The sequence below is a fragment of the Dendronephthya gigantea genome, unplaced genomic scaffold (genome assembly GCF_004324835.1).
Source record: "Dendronephthya gigantea isolate DGI-Jeju-01 unplaced genomic scaffold, DenGig_1.0 000278F, whole genome shotgun sequence".
NCBI lineage: Eukaryota > Metazoa > Cnidaria > Anthozoa > Malacalcyonacea > Nephtheidae > Dendronephthya > Dendronephthya gigantea.
Window position 1 is genome coordinate 128,579 of NW_021163288.1, and position 22,398 is coordinate 150,976.

General features: G+C 38.5%; 1 protein-coding gene and 2 non-coding genes across 3 annotated transcripts; 2 read left to right on the top strand and 1 right to left on the bottom strand.

Annotated features, from left to right (window-relative positions):
• Positions 1 to 2,144: 2,144 nt before the first annotated feature.
• On the top strand, positions 2,145 to 2,327 carry LOC114541294. Its single transcript, XR_003689242.1, has one exon. It is a non-coding gene; the product is annotated as a U2 spliceosomal RNA (small nuclear RNA).
• Positions 2,328 to 2,775: 448 nt separating this feature from the next.
• On the top strand, positions 2,776 to 2,939 carry LOC114541274. The gene has a single exon (XR_003689225.1). It is a non-coding gene; the product is annotated as a U1 spliceosomal RNA (small nuclear RNA).
• A 13,611-nt stretch (positions 2,940 to 16,550) lies between these two features.
• On the bottom strand, positions 16,551 to 17,691 carry LOC114541254. The gene is made up of 3 exons (XM_028561230.1): positions 17,411 to 17,691; positions 17,014 to 17,115; positions 16,551 to 16,895 (listed from the first exon to the last, which is right to left on the bottom strand). Exons 1-3 carry the CDS (start codon positions 17,621 to 17,623, stop codon positions 16,551 to 16,553), a joined length of 660 nt encoding a protein of 219 aa, XP_028417031.1. The 5' UTR covers positions 17,624 to 17,691.
• Between the last annotated feature and the right edge of the window lie 4,707 nt (positions 17,692 to 22,398).

The following is a 22,398-nucleotide window of genomic DNA, read 5'->3' on the forward strand; positions in this document are numbered from 1 at the left end:
AGAGAATCGCTGCTACGACTTTTATACAAGAAAGGGAACAGGCTGCGCCTCGAGAACTGGAGACCAATTTCCCTTCTGAACACGGACTATAAGCTGCTGACCACCCTCCTGGCCAACCGTCTCAGACCAACACTGACGGACGTGATTCACAAAGACCAGACGTGCGGCATACCAGGCCGAACAATCTTTGACAACGTGTTCCGACTTCGCGACATGGCCCACGATGCAACCGCTAACACCTCTAACCTTATTTTAATCAACCTTGATCAAGAGAAAGCCTTCGACCGGGTAAATAGAACTTTCCTGGAGAAAACCCTGACAAAACTCAATTATGGTCCATCCTTTCGCCGGTGGATTCGCACAATCTACGCCGGGGCAAACTGCCGCGTCACGAACAACGGACATCTGTCAGACAGAATCCAAATACACCGTGGGGTACGCCAGGGATGCCCACTCTCGCCACTGCTATATGTACTCACCATCGAAAGCGTGTGCGCAGCCATACGAGCCAACCCATCCATTCGGGGAATCCAGATCCCGGGCACACCGGAGAAGAGCAAGATAGTGGCATACGCAGATGATGGTACCCTAACACTACCAGACGACGGTTCGGTCATCGCGGCTTTTGACACACTGGCGGAATACGAAAGGGTTAGCGGCAGCAGATTGAACCTACGGAAAACCGAAGGCACCTATGTTGGCGCACAAGCTGGGCGAGACCATAGCCCCATTCCAATTCAGTGGAGAATTGATTCCATCCGAGCTCTTGGAACAAATATCGGCAACAATATGCAACAAGACTGGTCTAAGCCGGCGTCTACAGCCGAAACAACATTGGAACGTTGGTCCAAACGCCACCTTACTCTGAAAGGAAAATCGGTCCTTCTCCAGACATATGCCATAGCCACCTTGGTTTACCTGGCTTCTATCTTCGTCATACCTGATAACATCATCACACGGATGCAGCGAGCAACGTTCCACTTTCTCTGGAGCGGAAAGAACGAGTTAATATCACGAGAAACATGCCATCTACCCTTCAGCAAAGGCGGCCTTGGCATACCCGATCTACACCACACCCGGACCACCTCCCTGATAAAGTGGGTACGAGAGATCACCACGCGACCCTTCAATGCCCCATGGGTGAACTACGGACGCTATTGGACCGGACAAATACTTGGAAACGTCCCAGAATGGCAATGGTTGAGATCCAACACAAAACCACACGAAAACCCCGGAAAAACGCCCCCGTGGTATGCAGAGATAAACTCCTTTATCCAGAACAATCGTAGAGCACTCAAGCCAGCAGAACTAACAACCAGAAACTTGAGAACCCTCATCTCCAGTGAACACCAACCCCGAGCTGAACGAGAATGGCGAAGGTACACACAAAACATCCCATCCTTCCCTGACGTTTGGACATCCCTGTGGCGCATATCTTGCCACAACCGTGCAAAAGACTTCCTATGGCGACTAACCCACAGAGTTCTGACTACGAAGAGCTATCTGCGAAAATGGGGAATGGACATCAGTAAAACCTGTCCCTTCTGCAATGCCGGAGAAGACATGTACCTTGCCATAATTAGCTGCACGCGAGCGCAAGAGTTATGGAAAGACATGCAGACCTTACTTACGCAAATTGCCGGCCACGACATCAAAATTACCATCGAACTTTTGGTATTCAAAGCCACCTACCACCAAATGACCAAGTAAAGGAATTATGTCATACCATAGCTGTACTGAGTGCATACCATATTTGGAAAACGCGGAACAAAAAGGTCCAGAATGCAAAATTCTCCCACGGAAATCTACGGAAGCAAGTCTTGCACGACATCAAAGAACTCATCAAAAGAGATCACAGAAATAACCCACAGAGATTCGACCAACTCTGGAGCTACAAAAGCGTTCTTGTCCGCGCCCAGGAAAACGAGCTGATATTCTACATCTGAAAGAGACACCATCAACCTAAGAACTTAACGGCAGAGCAGGGAATTAAGAAATATTGTAAATAGTCTAATTATGAACAAATATATATAGAAAAATCTGAAAGAGACAAACACACGATGAAAACGTTTAATTAGAACCTAGAACATGAATCAAGAAACCAAGAATCAACATTTTTGTAAATAGTATAATTATGGCAAATAAAGTCTTTGAAAAACAAAAAAAAAAAGTATCTGTTCTTATCAGCTTAATATCTGATATGTTAGGCAATGCCTAACTCATATATTAAACTGATTTTTGGCCTTCGGCCCTGGGATTGAAGCTTGCTTCGCCCTGGCCACGGGTTGTCTCGGTATTGCACTACATCCGAGTACGGCCCTCTTCCCCTCAACGGGGGAAGAATCAAATCATTTTAATCGAAACAAAAATACTGATGCCGAATTCAGTAACACTGAAAACTTGCTTAGTATATGATTCTATCATCTATGGTATCCCCGATCTAGTAGCTATCTTTTATATTCAGCCATGCATCCCTATATTATTATTCAATGCAATAACTTAATTGGCATTGTTCTTTCTAGAATTCTGTTTCGGTAGAGTTAAACCTCACATATCAACTCATGCCGCTTTCCATCATTTCAGACGAACCGCCGCAGTCGCTGGACTCCTCGATCGATCGGAAAACCAGTTACGAACAGCCGCATTGATAACCGAAACGGCGAACGTACGTACCTGTATGAATATTATTCACTACTGCAACGCGGCGGCGGTTAACGACCGCGATCGAAACGCTTCGTCGCCACAGTTATAAGTCAACGGCGCTGCCACAAAAGCATATTTACCTGACGCGAGAGGCACCTTGATCAACTAGGAGGTCCTCTCAGGATGAGGCCCTTTCATTGCACTTCGACTGGGTTGACTCCTGCGATTACCCCTAATGTGGGTAACTCGAGCGTATAATTTCTGGTAGTGGGGACCTGCGTTCGCGCTCGTCCCCTTCTCCCCCTTCGTCAACCACATCTTATTCATGATTCAAACAAAAAAATCGAAAAACAACAGGTCTAAAACTCAGAAGCGTGCGTCGTGTGAAAGCTAATAACAACTTGATTTTTTAACAACGGTGCCGCCGCCGGGTTGTCACAAGTTATTAAGTGTAACCGAATCTCGGAAAATCGTTTGAAATTCGACACCTATTGATTAGCTCTCGCTACCGATCGACGGATGGCGTGCCGGTACTACATACATATACATACTACCACCGCTACCGCAGCGTCGAGAGGTTCGTCACACTATATATAACAACGTCTCGGATATCAGCACATACCACAGCACCACAACTCTTGCGAGGCAACACATCGACGTAGATAAATGAATAACCAACTATCTATCGGAACTGATAAAAAAACCGCAAAAAACAGCTTCACGATCATCGTTGTTAACCAACTCTCGACAATATAGAATGGCTCGGCGGCGGCAGCAGCAGCAAAGCGTGACCGCGAGGACGTCTCGGCAAGCGTAGGCGGCCCGCCGGCCTCGCATCGAACCCGTTCACGAAATAACGAGAGCTGCGGCGACATTGCTTCGCTTCTTCTTCGTGCCGGCGACTGATTCAGCTCGCTCGATCGCACACCAGCAGCGGCCACCGGGTCGAGCGGGCTCGCCGACGCGCAATAAAGTCTTGGTGGCGAGCCGAAGACGGGTTATCGCTTCTCGGCCTTTTGGCTAAGATCAAGTGATTTAGTTTTCGTACTCGTGAAAGAAGTGTATTGAAAAGAATTCTCGATAATCTGTCCAAAATCAAGTTGGTGTTGTGTTCTGGTGGTCCATTGGTGTCTTTCTGGTGGTCTACCGGTGTTTCAGGATGGTTTCTATTCCCCATGCTGAACGGGCTCTTGTTGGTGTTCTGGCTGATCTGTCGCTGGTCGCTGGCAGGTCCATCACGTTACAAGAGTTGGTTGATGACTTTTGTCATCAATCAGAGAGTATTCCATCTTGGATTGAAAATGTCATGCAGTCAGGTGCTGCATCAGTGCTCATCCACTGTCGTACGGCTCAGGCTGCTGTCGAGCTTCGAGCTCAGGGGTTGACGTTTCGAGGTCACCCGATCAAGCTTTCTCCAGCTCCTAGTCTCCAATGGGTAAAGCTGACTCGTGTCATGTTTGGCACGACTGAGAATACGATAAAATCTCGGTTATCAGATTATGGTAATGTGCTGAAGATACGACGTGAACTCGTGAACGGTATCGGTATCTCAGTGTTTACCGTTAAGATGGATTTGAAGAGGCCAATACCCTCTCGTATAACCATCGATCATCATCCTGTGAATGTTTTCTATCGCGGCCAGATTCAACAGTGTTTTAGGTGTGAACAGACGGGGCATGTTTCTAAAAACTGCCCTCGCAAAAGAGGTCCCACTCTCCCAAACCCAATTACGGGACCGATGGAAGTGGTTCTGCCTACGCCAGATTTGCCCTCGACAGAGGTGACAGTGACAAAGCCATCTGACGATTCCACCCTTTCGAACGTTTCTGAAGAAACCCCACGTCATGTGGATTCTGGGAAACGTTTGGGTCCAGAATTAAATGACCAGTTGACAAAACAGCAGTGAACTTCTCCTGAGGAGCAAGGCATTGACTTGCCTCCAATTTTGCCTGATGTTGATGATGCTCCTGTGGACGACAAGTCATCTCCTGAGGAGCAAGTCAAAGACTTGCCTTCACCTGACCGTGATGATTCCAGCATGACTGATGATGCTCCAGTGGAGTATATCGATTATGAACAAGCTCGCGTCAGACTTGTCGGTTTTGAAGAAGTGACTGCCGATGACAAGAAAGCTATTGAAGATATGACCGAATCGATTCCTTTGATAAACCTGCCTCGTTTTAAGAAAGCTTTTGCTTTCCGTCATCCAACCTTATTATCCCCGGAAGAAAGTGACCTTCGTCCAGCTGCACTCGCTGCTATACAAACCCCTGTATTGCCTCCTGATCTAGATTTCCTTAACGATCCCTTCTTTGTTGAACCTCCATTACCTTCTAAGGCTAAAGCCGACCATCCTGTTACCTATGCTCAATACGAGCTGTTTATGTCCTGGTTGTACGCCGCTTTGGTTCTGCCGGAACGTCTGGACCCTCCAACGGAGAATGATTTATCAGTATTAAAAGACCTGGACACTGAGACCCTGAGGGGTTACCTGAACTTTTTCGCCTTAAGGCACCCGGAATACATTGATGATATAGATGCTATTGACTTGGATCTAAAATGCGAACTTTATGATTTAGTTGCTAAAAATCTCGATTTTAATTATGAATGTTGATCATTCATTTTTATTGCTGAATGTTATCTCGGGCTCTTGATAATTTAGAGGACAAATCATTTGCTGGTCAAGTGTAGCTTTTAAATTTGATTGCGACTATGTAATTATACCTGCAGGTCTTATTGTATCCAGTTCTTGGAATGTTACATATAGCACTCTCATGTACATAATTTCAAACGTATAATAAATCAAAATAAGATCAAGTGATTTAGTTTTCGTACTCGTGAAAGAAGTGTATTGAAAAGAATTCTCGATAATCTGTCCAAAATCAAGTTGGTGTTGTGTGCTGGTGGTCCATTGGTGTCTTTCTGGTGGTCTACCGGTGTTTGGATCCAGTAGGCTCTCCTCCTCTGGTGGTCTCTTTTGGTGGCTCCCTTTGGTGTTGTGGCGATTTGGATCTTCGTCTCAGGATGGTCTTTATTCCCCATGCTGAACAGGCGCTTGTTGGTGTTCTGGCTGAACTGTTGCTGGTCGCTGGCAAGTCCATCACGCTACAAGAGTTGGTTGATGACTTTTGTCATCAATCAGAGAATATTCCATCTTGGAATGAAAATGTAATGCAGTCGGGCGCAGCATCAGTGCTCATCCACTGCCGTACAGCCGAGGCTGCTGTCGAGCTTCGAGCTCAGGGGTTGACTTTTCGAGGTCACCCGATCAAGCTTTCTCCAGCTCCTAGTCTTCAATGGGTAAAGCTGACACGTGTCATGTTTGGCACGACTGAGAATACGATAAAATCTCGGTTATCAGATTATGGTAATGTGCTGAAGATACGTCGTGAATTGGTGAACGGTATCGGTATCTCGGTGTTCACCGTTAAGATGGATTTGAAGAGGCCAATACCCTCTCGTATAACCATCGATCATCATCCTGTGAATGTTTTCTATCGCGGCCAGATTCAACAGTGTTTCAGGTGTGAACAGACGGGGCATGTTTCTAAAAACTGCCCTCGCAAAAAAGGTCCCACTCTCCCAAACCCAATTACGGGACCGATGGAAGTGGTTCTGCCTACGCCAGATTTGCCCTCGACACACGTAACAGTGATAAAGTCATCCGACGATACCACCTTTTCAAACGTTTCTGAAGAAACCCCGCGTCATGTGGATTCTGGGAAACGTTTGGGTCCAGAATTAAACGACCAGTTGACAAAGCAGCAGCGAATTTCTCCTGAGGAGCAAGTCATTGATTTGCCTCCAATTTTGCCTGATCGTGATGCTCCAGTAGACGACCAGTCGACAACGCAGCAACAAACTTCTCCTGAGGAGCAAGCTAAAGACTTGTCTCCACCTCCGTCTATGGATGATGATGCTCCAGTAGAGTACATCGATTATGAACAAGCCCGTGTCAGACTTGTCGCTTTTTCTGAGGTGACCGCCGATTACAAGAAAGTCATTGAAGATATGACCGAATCGATTCCTCTGGTTGACTTGCCCCGTTTCAAGAAAGCTTTCGCTTTCCGTCATCCAACGCTGTTATCCCCGGAAGAAAGTGACCTTCGTCCAGCTGCACTCGCTGCTATATGTACCCCTGTATTGCCTCCTGATCTAGATTTCCTTCACCATCCCTTCTTTGTTGAACCCCCATTACCTTCTACGGCTAAAGCTGACCATCCCGTTACCTATGCCCAATACGAACTGTTTATGTCCTGGTTCTACGCCGCTTTGCTTCTGCCTGATCTTCTGAACCCTCCATCGGAGAATGATTTATCAGTATTAAAAGACCTGGATTCTGAGACCCTGAGGGGTTACCTGAACTTTTTCGCCTTTAGGCACCCGGAATATATCGATGATATAGATGCTATTGACTTTGATCTCAAATGCGAACTTTATGATCTAGTTGCTAAAAACGTCGAATTCTCTTATGAATGTTGATCATTCATTTTTATTGCTGAACGTTATCTTGGTCTCTTGATAATTTAAAGGACAAATCATTTGCTGGTCAAGTGTAGCTTTTTAAATTTGATCGTGACTATGTAATTATACCTGTAGATCTTATTGTATCCAGTTCTTGGAATATTACATATAGCACTCTCATGTATATAATTTCAAACGTATAATAAATTGAAATAAGATCAATTGGTCGAGAATTTTGGTGAAGGGGCAATTTAATTGCTGGTCCTTCTTTATTTTTTTAGTGGAGGGAAAAGGAATAGTCTGCCTTTTCTGGTTCTCCGTGTTATTTACTATACTCTTTCTTTATTCTTGGGAGGGCAAAGCTGGGACTTTGCTGGACTCCCTTCTTCTTCTTTTCTTTTTTTGGGGGGGCAAGGCTTAGCCTTTGCTGGACTCCCTATTCTCTGTGTGTTTTTAGGGGGGGCAAAGCTTAGTCTTTGCTGGACTCCCTATTCTCTGTGTGTTTTTAGGGGGGGCAAAGCTCAGCCTTTGCTGGACTCCCCTTTCTCTTTTTCGGGCGGCAAAGCTTTTTGCTTTCCCTTTTCTGTGTGTTTTTGGGAGGCAAAGCTCAGTCTTTGCTTAACTCCCTTTCTTTGTCTTTTGGACGGCAAAGGGTTAGCCTCTTTGCTGGACTCCATCTTTTCTGTATTTTCAGAGTGTGAAGTTTTTTCTTTGCTGGACTCTCTGTCTTTCTTTTGGGCAAGGGTCTCGCCATTGCTTTTACTGTCTTTTGGCTGTAGTTTACTTCTTTTCTTTGAGCTGAGGTGAATTAAGTGTATATTATTTGATTGTATTTCTGAGCTTTATTCTGCTCAAATATATTATTACTGTGTGAACAAGTTTTGTATTATTGTTATATATTGGTAGTCTGCCACAAACAGTGGGTATTTTGGATATGATTCCGTTCATAAACCGTACTGTTGACATTGTTTTGTCCGAGGAAATCGAAGCTCGCAACGTTAATGTTTGGCGAGGTAATAGATGAATTCCGTGGACAATGTGAAAATTTTTTTGAAACTTTTGAGGCGATTGTTTATATGGCGCCTGGCCGTTTTCGCATAACTTGCAAAAGTTCTCGTAAACTGGGTGCTGTGGAATCAGCTTTATATTTGGTTCGAGTTTTTCCCGTAACATTTAAACCTGTGTCGCAATACAAATGGGTGAATATTACCTGTCTGTCTTATGGTATCCCGGATGATAAAATTCAAATTGCTTTATCCTCTTATGGTTCCATAAAATTAATTAAAAGTGAGACGTATTCTAAAATATACACAGGTACTAGAAATGTCTTAATGGATATCACGACTGAGATCCCGGCCAGACTACGCATTGCAGATCATTGGTGCGCTGTCTATTATAAAGGTCAGGTTCAGAAGTGTTTCATCTGTGGTAACGAAGGTCATTTTAGTCGTAGTTGCCCTGATAGGCCACCATCTCGTATGGAAGTGTCAATCAACAACATATCAAAGAAGTTACTATAATGCTGCTTTTAAAATTTTGAATATTGTTTGAATCTTATATTGCAAATCATACCCTATATTTAAAAGTCTTGCAGAGTTAAAATTTAAAACATTTCTTTGTTATACTTGACACTTGCTTTTAAAAATGTTCTGAAAGGGATGACGATAGAGGCTGCACAGTTTTTATGTAGACAGTTCAACGGCAGCTTTAAAAGCTGTAATAATATTTGACTTCTAGACAGGTTTCAGCATCGTGATTTACTCATTTTCTTCTTTGGTGTATATTTCTTATACTTCTTAGCGAAGATATAGATGAAGTGAAAAGATCACAACATACATCACAAAGGTGATATGAATCAACATATCAAAGATTTTACTATATGGTTACTTTGAAAATTTTGAATAATACTTGCATCTTATATTCCTAATCATGGCGTATATTGAATAAGTTTTGCAGAGTTGGAATTTACATCATTATTTTGTTATACTTGACACATGCTGAAAATCTTCTGGGAGGGATGACAAAGGAGGATGGACAATTTTGGGTAATTAGTTAAAAGGCCACTTTAAAAAGGGTAATTACATTTGACTCATTGACAGGTTTTAGCATCAAAAATTGATAACTCAGTTCTATTAGTCTAATATTGTAGTAACTTATTAGCGAAGACTGAGACAGTGAAAAGATCACAACATTAAATCACAAAGTGATATGAATCAACAACATATCAAAGTGTTACTAATGCTACTTTTAAAATTTTATAATGTTTGTAATCTTATATTTGCGAATCATAGTATTTAAAGTCTTGCGGACTTAAAATTTAAAACATTTCTTTGTTATACTTGACACTTGCTTTTAAAATGTTTGAGAGGGATGACGATGGAGCTACACAGTTTTATGTAGACAGTTCAACGGCAGCTTTAAAAGCTGTAATAATATTTCACTTCGGGACAGGTTTTAGCATCATGATTGATAACTCAGTTTTCTCTTGGTGTAATATTTCTTTTATTATTTGCGAAGATATAGCCGAAGTGAAGATCAGATCAACATACATCACAAAGGTGATATGAATCAACATATCAAAGATTTTACTATATGGTTACTTTGAAAATTTTGAATAATACTTGAATCTTATACTCCTAATCATGGCATATATTCAATAAGTTTTGCAGAGTTGAAATTTACATCATTACTTTGTTATACTTGACACTTGCAGAAATCTTCTGTGAAGGATGACGAAGGAGGCTTCACAATTTTGGGTATATAGTTAAAAGGCCGTTTTAAAAAGTGTAATAACATTTGACTGATTGACAGGTTTTAGCATCAAAATTGATAACTCATTTCCATTAGTCTAATATTTGTAGTACTTATTAGCGAAGACTAAGACGAAGTGAAAAGATCACAACATTATATTGAATAAGTTTTGCAGAGTTGAAATTTACATCATTACTTTGTGATACTGGACACTTACTGAAAATCTTCTGGGAGGGATGACAAAGAAGGCTGGACAATTTTGGGTGAATAGTTAAAAGGCCGCTTTAAAAAGTGTAATAACATTTGACTCATTGACAGGTTTTAGCATCAAAATTGATAACTAAGTTCTATTAGTCTAATATTTGTAGTCCTTATTAGCGAAGACTGAGACGAAGTGAAAAGATCACAACATTAAATCACAAAAGTGATATCAATCAACAACATATCAAAGAAGTTACTATAATGCTACTTTTAAAATTTTGAATAATGTTTGAATCTTATATTGCAAATCATAGCGTATATTTAAAAGTCTTGCGGAGTTAAAATTTAAAACATTTCTTTGTTATACTTGACACTTGCTTTTAAAAATGTTCTGAAAGGGATGACGATAGAGGCTGCACAGTTTTTATGTAGACAGTTCAACGGCAGCTTTAAAAGCTGTAATAATATTTGACTTCTAGACAGGTTTCAGCATCGTGACTGATAACTCAGTTTTCTCTTGGTGTAATATTTCTTATACTTCTTAGCGAAGATATAGATGAAGTGAAAAGATCACAACATCACAAAGGTGATATGAAGCAACATATCAAAGATTTTACTATATGGTTACTTTGAAAATTTTGAATAATACTTGAATCTTATATTCCTAATCATGGCGTATATTGAATAAGTTTTGCAGAGTTGAAATTTACATTATTACTTTGTTATACTTGACACTTGCTGAAAATCTTCTGGGAGGGATGACGAAGAAGGCTGGACAATTTTGGGTATATAGTTAAGAGGCCACTTTAAAAAGTGTAATAACATTTGACTCATTGACAGGTTTTAGCATCACATGACAAGATTAGCCCCGACTAAGTGTGTAATGTTGCGCCTGTTGCATCAACCGCATAATTTGCGGTTGATATCCCGTGATGCAATCCGTTGTCTGCTTCTTCCCCACGCAAATTTCACACGCACACTGAACACTTTATAAACGCTCAGCAGTCAGCGATTTGAAGTTCATTTGTGGGTATTTGGCCTTGACGTTTATTCGAAGTGAATAAAGTATGGTGGATTTGTACGAAGAGGAAAAGTAGCACAGGAGTATTGATCGGTAAGTGTTTAATGGCCACTGTATGTAATACTATTGCCAATTACAATTAGTCATTACTCGTCCATTAGGCATTTTGAAATCTATAATAATAATGATATTAAAATACCATCACTATGACGTTTATTAAACGTGTTTGTTATATATTATTTGCAGGGTTTGCAGAGGAGGTATGAATACCATAGTTGGATTTGGCGAGTGCTTTTCAACTGCTAAAAGTCTTGGCTGGCCAAGCGATCTACCATATGTTGTCAACAACAATATCATATATATTGACATAGAGAGCTCTTTAGACCCATTAGGGATACGCGAGCATGTCAAAAATCGTGGTTGGAAAAAAATTGAAAGCTTTCTCTCTGATCAAGGACAAGGTATGTATGTAACACTGACACTCGAGACATTGTTATGGACTGATGGAGAATTAGCAGTTACTGTAGTTTGAAATATTGCTACTGGCTACAGACTGGCTACAGACTCTACAGTTGTAACTCAGTATCATGCCATGGTGTCAAATTGTATGAACTGACATGACTTGCTGCCCAGAGCTTCCTCAAGATGAGCAATATTTATCAGAACAAATATTTTAAACCCAGCAAACAAATTAGCTAATAAATAAGTATTTAAATATTTTAATTTTTTTAATAAAAATACAGTTTTTACAATGACATGTTTTGCTAGTGAACCACAAGTGAAAATCTATGCCCGGCCAATGGCAAATGTTGAGTGAGTAAGGAAAGGAAAGTTGTTCAGGCAATGTATTTCGACAGCTAGACGACCAAGCATAATAAAATGTATATGTTAACAAGCTTGTTGGGTCTGGCTTATATAATTGTTTATATAATTATTATATAATTGTATATAATATTATTCTAATAATATTATATAATTGTTGCATCTGGTATGAATAAAATAGGTTACTAGGGTAATAATTTTTAGATGGGAGTTGATGTATGAATAGTTCTATAGTACTGATAATAATAACCCTTGTTTTTTTAGATGTAGAAAAAGCATTCATCAATAATGGATTGAAGAAATATCTTGTCATTTATATGGCCTTTGTGTGCATCTTGTTTGGATTTTCTGCTGGATCAACAAATGGTAATAAACTTTCTGAGAAAACAAAGCTCTTAAAAAATCACTTGTTTGAAAAGCTACATGGTGTTGAATTAAAGGCAGATGTCAAGACACCTTCACCAAAGCGAAAGGTCTCCGAGAGCACACCTACATTAGCTCCTGTGGATTCCCCACAGAACCCTCAGCCTGTCAACCCATTTCCCCCTGGTGCAACACCTCTCAGTTCTAAAGAAAATGTTTCACCTATAAAATATTTACTGAATACTCCTGTTAAATCTGGTAGCAAGAGTTCAGACCTTTTCAATAAGGAACAATCATCAAGTGCTGAACACAAATCAGGAAGGCGATGGAAATCCCGCCCTCTCATGAATCGTGTTCGCATCCAAGAAAGTACATTATCAGTCCTTTCTCGGAGAGTGCACCGTGGAGCAAAGGAGGATTTTTTGGCTGTGTTGTCATATTCCGTTGTCAATGATGATGACAAAACTGTTACCCCTGAAACAGGAAATTGGAATGGCAAATTTTCAGTTCAGGACATCATCAATCTGACAAAACTCATCCACAGAGATTCCAAAGAGGGAACTATCTATGATATGCTAACAAAGGGACATGCAGCGAAGCTTCATCACATTGGTCAACAAGAAATACTGCATGTGGAAGACAACAGCAGTGCTGCAGAGTCCATTGCATATATCCGGAAGAAATTCCCTGGGTTGATCTCCACATCCTATGCTGTTGATGCTTTAAAATCAAAATTGAAGGGAGAGTGTGAAGCTGTCCTAAAGCCGGAGCGCTGTGCCACAGGATGGAAGATCCAACCAGATCGCCTTGAGAAGTGCCTGCAATTTGCATATCCATGGCTGACTGATGCTGAATCCCAATGGTGGAAACTCTATAGTGATGCAAGAACATATGGAAAACAGAAAAGTGTTGTTATAGCTATTGGCAACTTGAACAATGAACAGTTACTAAACAACTGCAGCTACCAAAGCCCAAAGGAAATGTGGCCTGTCTGTGTTTTCTATGGTGGAGACAGTCGGTTGAACCTTGAATTGAATGTTGATGGAGGCTCAGCCTGGCTAAGCAACTGGGTAACCACTATGGAAGCTGGTGGCCATTCCATATTTCTTACTGGTGATTCAATGTTCCTGGATGCCATGGCTGCCACTAATTTAGATCCAACAAGCAAAGATAAATTTAACTTGTACAACTATGAGACAATAGACACTAAAGGCAAAGTTGGTGCAAAAACTGGTTTGCGATCAGGTTTACAAAGAACCATTGAAAGGGAAATTCCCGATGCAATTTTGAGTGGTAAGTAGAACAGATTATATTTACCTGGGAGTTGGTAAACTTATTAAAATCACAGAATTTGGTTGAATCTGGCATTTCCAGAATATTGGAAATGTAGTTATCTGCTGTTAGTAAAGAAAAATATATTAACTCATTCAAACCCAAAGCGGCCAAAACCGACCACTTTATATATTTACTCTGTCCAGTTATTGCTGCCACTAACAGCAATGGGTTACAGACATATCCGTGGCTCATTGCATACAGGATGTTCTCCCTTGATGAGTAAAATTGTCTAGCATTAAAGTAAAATATGTTACAAAAATGTAGCACTGCTATAACAAAAATTGATTTCCTTACAGGCCTTTCTACAGACCACTACATTTTATGTGTTGACCACATGATGACAAGAATGACAGAAAGTTTGCTGACACGCAAGGTCAAGTCACTTTATCATCTGGAGGCCATGGCAATGATCACGAAGAAAGAGCGTGACAATTTGGTCCAACGTCTTGAATCAAACATTAATGCCAGAGGTGTTAGAGGAGGTCAGTTTAAGTTTCACTTCGAAGCTGGGAAGAACAAACTTGAGCAAGTGTCTCTTAATAAGACATGTGCTCAGTTAATATCTGCTCCACCATCATACTTTCATGATGCAACCTACCCCGATATATTGGACGGAGTATCCCAACACATCCCCCTCCCAAAGAAATTGCCCGCTTCCTTACAAAGCTCCCTCGGAAGATCTTCACCGGACATCACAGAATTTGAATGCGAAACTTTAATCTGGAAGCACCATTTCATCATGCATGAAATTAATCGAACAGAACCAACTCCAATTCTAATTGATGAAAACAAGAAATGCTCATTAAATCCAAAGGATTACATCTTTGGTTTAAGTGATGAGAAGATTGACAGCTACATCAAGTCTGCTGATATTTTCCATGGGTTGATGTGTTTTCTATATGGAGCTGATGCATTAACCCCATACATGATAAAGTGTGTGGACATTGTCCCTATTCTTTTCAAGTCCCTTCCATTTAAATCACTTATGAGAATGTCTACAGAGGGTGGAGAAAGAATGCATTATATGCATCAACAACGCTTCTTTCAACATTCTTCTCGTGGTGGTGGCTGGAAGCACCAAGACCCCATCCTAAGTATATTCCATCACATGTACCGGCAGATATGGGAGCGTGTATCTCATACAGATGAAGAAAATAAGAAGAAATTTAAGGAGTTTGTCGATGGATGCCTGAAAGAATGTGAGACAGGTAACTCGGTGGAAGGAACAGCCATATCTGACAAGTCTGCTGATTGTGGTCCACTGGTTGGCATGCGTTTTGTTCTTGTTGGGTCATTTGCCAGTCACAAACTCAACCATGAGAAACTCACAGATATGATTGTAAAGAAAGGTATGCAGTTGCCCTTCGCCCTGTTTAGAGATTTTATTGATATTTTATTCATATTATTATTTTATTTATTGTTAAAGGTGGGCGTGTTCATGCCCTAAATACCATTCCAGAAAACTTGCCAGTGAACATCACTGTAGTTTCCACCAAAAGAGAATGCAATAAAGGAAGTGCAAGTCCTGGAATCACAATTGCCTATCAGAGGGGCTGGAAAATTGTATCCCCACAACTTGTAACAGAGTTGAATGACAATGCAGTGCCTGACGTTGACAGTTATACACTCAATCTGGATCAAATTAAAGCTGCTCCAGGAACCTCAGCAGTCCACACAAAGGTTGCCACTGTTGCGGAAACAAACTTCAAGCGTTGCGGTGCCTTCAGAGATCTCAAACAAACATTGCACTGCAGAGCACTAGGAGTGGCACGAATGCCAAAGTCAAGCATGGAACAGACAAAAAGGAGTCATCATAAGAAACGTAATGAAGAACTAAAGCGCCCCCCCACTGCTTTTGCCATGTTTGTGAAAGAAAAGTCTCCGCAGGTGAATATTAACGGGTTACCATTCAAGGAAATTCAGCCTGTCCTTGCTGAAATATACAAAGCTCTGACAACTCAACAGAAGGAAGAATATGGTAAAAAAGGCCAGAAATACTTTGAAGAAGTTAATGAACAATTAAGACTGGGTAATAATTAACAATTTCAGTCATGCAGGTATATGCATATAGGTACAGTAATGAAGAGCTATTGGTTAAAACATGGTTATTTTCAGGGGGATGTCAGTTCATTAATAAAATTGTTGGAGCTGTAATTAATGCATTTAATGAAGCGAGGGTTGTTGCATATAATGTATATACTAGTATAATAATGCAATGTGAAACCAATTAGATACACTATATCACACCTTACTTTTTGGTAAAATAAACTGGTATTATAGCTTCATGGTTGTGAATAAGCAAATATTTATTAACAGATAAAATTGTTACAAGTACAAGTATTGTAATGTATTTACATTCTAATAATGAGTTATAGTGTAATGTTCTCCATCTGCTGTCTGCCTTCCTTTATTGCCTTGCAACAATCATTACGGTATGCCATATTAAATTTACATTGTGATTGGGCAAACCTTGCCACAATAAAAAGATTAAGGTCAGAAGACCTTTTTACATGTAATTCTGTGATAAATTTAAAAAATGAATCATCACCTTTGCCCAACTTGTAATCCCAACCACTTCCCATAATGCTATCCAAAAACTCAAAATCTCCATCTGCCACCAAAGAGTACTTACACACACCAGTCATCCCAGAAAATTTAAAGATCTTGCTATCTATTAACATATCTGATGGCCCTAAATTAACTTTCATGCTACTTAAATTCCCAAATCCACCTTGAACACCAACACGCATGGCATGACCTAACAACTGTTTCCTCATTTGGCTCTGAACACTAATATCACCATTACCTTCCACAAACCCAATATATTCAACAAATGCTTCATGCTCAATTTTGTCCTTCACTGAACCTCTCAGGGAAACCTTTCCATTTGAATATTTAACAATAAATTTAACATCACAAGTAATAATAAAATGATCTTCTATACCAGTATTCACAACTTAGCCAACTTAGCACTGGTACAGCCATCCTCACCCACAAACAACTTACAAATGACAAATGGCAAGCTCATTCCCTCCACCGTAACAATATCGCCCACTTTTAAAAACACCATCATCCCGCATAAGATATAAATATGGCATAAATTGTCCAGTGGCATTGCCACCTCACCACCCAACTGGTGCTCACTCTCCTCAAACAAAGGTGTTTCCTCTCGTCTCCTTTTTTTGTTTGCTCTTTTGCCTTTCATGACATTGCCATTTCTTTTTTGTGGGTGCAGCTGTGGTGGAGGGCACAGTTCATCGACACCAACTTGTTTATGTGTACCGTCAACTTCAACCTGTTAATAAAATGCACTATTTTATTACTCTCTGTATAATTTATCTTTTGGTGCATTAATTGCTGATATATATTGTCCCTTCCCTATAAAAATTGACATACATATCATAATTACATACCATCAGCTTTCCATTGATTGGGTCAACTTGAACCACATTCACTTTTCCATTCCCTCTCACATATATTTCATCTCCAGCTTGGACTTTCTTAAGGCTTTCAGACTGCAAGTGAAGATTTAAATAGAATAAATACCCAGTCAAAGTTCATTTACAGACATGAATGATGAATGTATCAGTTCAAAACAGTAACTTTAGGTGCAGAGTTTAAGAAAGAACATGTTATTTTCAGTTTAGTTCAAGCTAAAGTACTAGTTTTGAAGAACAAGACCTAGCTAACAGTATTAATGGCAATCACATCAGACTACACTATAAACACAACGAGTTATATAAGCATAAGGTCCAAAACGGACAGGTAATCCTCTACTAGGCGATGCTGATCATTGAATGAATAACTCACCATATTTTGATTATTCCTGGATCTTTTTCTCGGCAAGCAAACAACAGTAACAGGCCTCACATTCTCAGGACTGACACAGACGTCCCACATGCTGCCAAAACCGTCAAAAGAAATGACGAAGTTCTCGCCTTCTTTCGCGATGATCTTGCCTTTTGACCAGACAGACACTTCATCTAAAGCTTCCACAGCATCTCCAACATTAAACATAGCCATGGCGAGAAAAAATGTTACCAAGAAAAAGAACGATCGAATTTTATAAGCACATACACTCTGACCGTCCAAAGCAGCACAACTGTTTACTGTGAAATTGAATATAGCCGAGCGTGGATTTCCTGGTACGGGCGTGTGTAACCAAAGCCGTTGCTCGGAAGCGCTCGGAACCATGAAGAGGCTGGCCAATCAGAACAAACCGCGTTGTCAGCTGTCCCATGAACCTTTGGTAGCGCTAAATTACACACTTAGTCGGGGCGCATCTTCTAATGAAAATTGATAACTCAGTTCTATTAGTCTAATATTTGTAGTCCTTATTAGCGAAGACTGAGACGAAGTGAAAAGATCACAACATTAAATCACAGAAGTGATATGAATCAACAACATATCAAAGATGTTACTATAATGCTACTTTTAAAATTTTGAATGTTTGAATCTTATATTGCTAATCATGGTGTATATTTAAAAGTCTTGCGGAGTTAAAATTTAAAACATTTCTTTGTTACACTTGACACTTGCTTTTAAAAATGTTCTGAGAGGGATGACGATGGAGGCTACACAGTTTTTATGTAGACAGTTCAACGGCAGCTTTAAAAGCTGTAATAATATTTGACTTCTGGACAGGTTTTAGCATCATGATTGATAACTCAGTTTTCCCTTGGTGTAATATTTCTTATACTTATTAGCGAAGATATAGCCGAAGTGAAAAGATCACAACATACATCACAAAGGTGATATTATTCAACATATCAAAGATTTTACTATATGGTTACTTTGAAAATTTTGAATACTTGAATCTTATATTCCTAATCATGGCGTATATTCAATAAGTTTTGCAGAGTTGAAATTTACATCATTACTTTGTTATACTTGACACTTGCAGAAATCTTCTGTGAGGGATGACGAAGGAGGCTTCACAATTTTGGGTATATAGTTAAAAGGCCGTTTTAAAAAGTGTAATAACATTTGACTGATTGACAGGTTTTAGCATCAAAATTGATAACTCATTTCCATTAGTCTAATATTTGTAGTACTTATTAGCGTAGATTAAGACGAAGTGAAAAGATCACAACATTAAATCACAAAAGTGATATGAATCAACAACATATCAAAGAAGTTACTATAATGCTACTTTTAAAATTTTGAATAATGTTTGAATCTTATATTGCAAATCATAGCGTATATTTAAAAGTCTTGCAGAGTTAAAATTTAAAAACATTTCTTTGTTATACTTGACACTTGCTTTTAAAAATGTTCTGAGAGGGATGACGATGGAGGCTGCACAGTTTTTATGTAGACAGTTCAACGGCAGCTTTAAAAGCTGTAATAATATTTGACTTCTGGACAGCTTTTAGCATCATGATTGTAACTCAGTTTTCTCTTGGTGTAATATTTCTTATACTTATTAGCGAACATATAGCCGAAGTGAAAAGATCACAACATACATCACAAAGGTGATATTAATTAACATATCAAAGATTTTACTATATGGTTACTTTGAAAATTTTGAATAATACTTGAATCTTATATTCCTAATCATGGCGTATATTCAATAAGTTTTGCAGGGTTGAAATTTACATCATTACTTTGTTATACTTGTCACTTGCAGAAATCTTCTGTGAGGGATGACGAAGGAGGCTTCACAATTTTGGGTATATAGTTAAAGGCTGTTTTAAAAAGTGTAATAACATTTGACTGATTGACAGGTTTTAGCATCAAAATTGATAACTCATTTCCATTAGTCTAATATTTGTAGTACTTATTAGCGAAGACTAAGACGAAGTGAAAAGATCACAACATTAAATCACAAAAGTGATATGAATCAACAACATATCAAAGAAGTTACTATAATGCTACTTTTAAAATTTTGAATAATCTTTGAATCTTATATTGCAAATCATAGCGTATATTTAAAAGTCTTGCAAAGTTAAAATTTAAAAACATTTCTTTGTTATACTTGACACTTGCTTTTAAAAATGTTCTGAAAGGGATGACGATAGAGGCTGCACAGTTTTTATGTAGACAGTTCAAAAGCAGCTTTAAAAGCTGTAATAATATTTGACTTCTAGACAGGTTTCAGCATCGTGACTGATAACTCAGTTTTCTCTTGGTGTAATATTTCTTATACTTCTTAGCGAAGATATAGATGAAGTGAAAAGATCACAACATACATCACAAAGGTGATATGAAGCAACATATCAAAGATTTTACTATATGGTTACTTTGAAAATTTTGAATAATACTTGAATCTTATATTCCTAATCATGGCGTATATTGAATAAGTTTTGCCGAGTTGAAATTTACATTATTACTTTGTTATACTTGACACTTGCTGAAAATCTTCTGGGACGGATGACGAAGAAGGCTGGACAATTTTGGGTATATAGTTAAAAGGCCACTTTAAAAAGTGTAATAACATTTGACTCATTGACAGGTTTTAGCATCAAAATTGATAACTCAGTTCTATTAGTCTAATATTTGTAGTCCTTATTAGCGAAGACTGAGACGAAGTGAAAAGATCACAACATTAAATCACAAAAGTGATATGAATCAACAACATATCAAAGAGGTTACTATAATGCTACTTTTAAAATTTTGAATGTTTGAATCTTATATTGCTAATCATGGTGTATATTTAAAAGTCTTGCGGAGTTAAAATTTAAAACATTTCTTTGTTACACTTGACACTTGCTTTTAAAAATGTTCTCAGAGGGATGACGATGGAGGCTACACAGTTTTTTTGTAGACAGTTCAACGGCAGCTTTAAAAGCTGTAATAATATTTGACTTCTGGACAGGTTTTAGCATCATGATTGATAACTCAGTTTTCCCTTGGTGTAATATTTCTTATACTTATTAGCGAAGATATAGCCGAAGTGAAAAGATCACAACATACATCACAAAGGTGATATTATTCAACATATCAAAGATTTTACTATATGGTTACTTTAAAAATTTTGAATACTTGAATCTTATATTCCTAATCATGGCGTATATTCAATAAGTTTTGCAGAGTTGAAATTTACATCATTACTTTGTTATACTTGACACTTGCAGAAATCTTCTGTGAGGGATGACGAAGGAGGCTTCAATTTTGGGTATATAGTTAAAAGGCCGTTTTAAAAAGTGTAATAACATTTGACTGATTGACAGGTTTTAGCATCAAAATTGATAACTCATTTCCATTAGTCTAATATTTGTAGTACTTATTAGCGAAGACTGAAGACGAAGTGAAAAGATCACAACATTAAATCACAAAAGTGATATGAATCAACAACATATCAAAGAAGTTACTATAATGCTACTTTTAAAATTTTGAATAATGTTTGAATCTTATATTGCAAATCATAGCGTATATTTAAAAGTCTTGCAGAGTTAAAATTTAAAACATTTCTTTGTTATACTTGACACTTGCTTTTAAAAATGTTCTGAGAGGGATGACGATGGAGGCTGCACAGTTTTTATGTAGACAGTTCAACGGCAGCTTTAAAAGCTGTAATAATATTTGACTTCTGGACAGCTTTTAGCATCATGATTGATAACTCAGTTTTCTCTTGGTGTAATATTTCTTATACTTATTAGCGAAGATATAGCCGAAGTGAAAAGATCACAACATACATCACAAAGGTGATATTAAAACATATCAAAGATTTTACTATATGGTTACTTTGAAAATTTTGAATAATACTTGAATCTTATATTCCTAATCATGGCGTATATTGAATAAGTTTTGCAGAGTTGAAATTTACATCATTACTTTGTTATACTTGACACTTGCAGAAATCTTCTGTGAGGGATGACGAAGGAGGCTGGACAATTTTGGGTATATAGTTAAAGGCTGTTTAAAAAGTGTAATAACATTTGACTGATTGACAGGTTTTAGCATCAAAATTGATAACTCAGTTTCCATTAGTCTAATATTTGTAGTACTTATTAGCGAAGACTAAGACGAAGTGAAAAGATCACAACATTAAATCACAAAAGTGATATGAATCAACAACATATCAAAGAAGTTACTATAATGCTACTTTTAAAATTTTGAATAATGTTTGAATCTTATATTGCAAATCATAGCGTATATTTAAAAGTCTTGCAGAGTTAAAATTTAAAACATTTCTTTGTTATACTTGACACTTGCTTTTAAAAATGTTCTGAGAGGGATGACGATGGAGGCTGCACAGTTTTTATGTAGACAGTTCAACGGCAGCTTTAAAAGCTGTAATAATATTGACTTCTGGACAGCTTTTAGCATCATGATTGATAACTCAGTTTTCTCTTGGTGTAATATTTCTTATACTTATTAGCGAAGATATAGCCGAAGTGAAAAGATCACAACATACATCACAAAGGTGATATGAATTAACATATCAAAGATTTTACTATATGGTTACTTTGAAAATTTTGAATAATACTTGAATCTTATATTCCTAATCATGGCGTATATTGAATAAGTTTTGCAGAGTTGAAATTTACATCATTACTTTGTTATACTTGACACTTGCAGAAATCTTCTGTGAGGGATGACGAAGGAGGCTTCACAATTTTGGGTATATAGTTAAAAGGCCGTTTTAAAAAGTGTAATAACATTTGACTGATTGACAGGTTTTAGCATCAAAATTGATAACTCAGTTGCATTAGTCTAATATTTGTAGTACTTATTAGCGAAGACTGAGACGAAGTGAAAAGATCACAACATTAAATCACAAAAGTGATATATGAATAAACAACATATCAAAGATGTTACTATAATGCTACTTTTAAAATTTTGAATAATGTTGA

Coding starts and splice junctions, on each gene's coding strand:
- LOC114541254 (XM_028561230.1), bottom strand. CDS start 17,623: ATGGCTATGTTTAATGTTGGAGATGCTGTGGAAGCTTTAGATGAAGTG. Junction 17,116..17,410: donor CCAGGAATAATCAAAATATG/GTGAGTTATTCA, acceptor CTTCACTTGCAG/TCTGAAAGCCTTAAGAAAGT. Junction 16,896..17,013: donor CAATCAATGGAAAGCTGATG/GTATGTAATTAT, acceptor TTTTATTAACAG/GTTGAAGTTGACGGTACACA.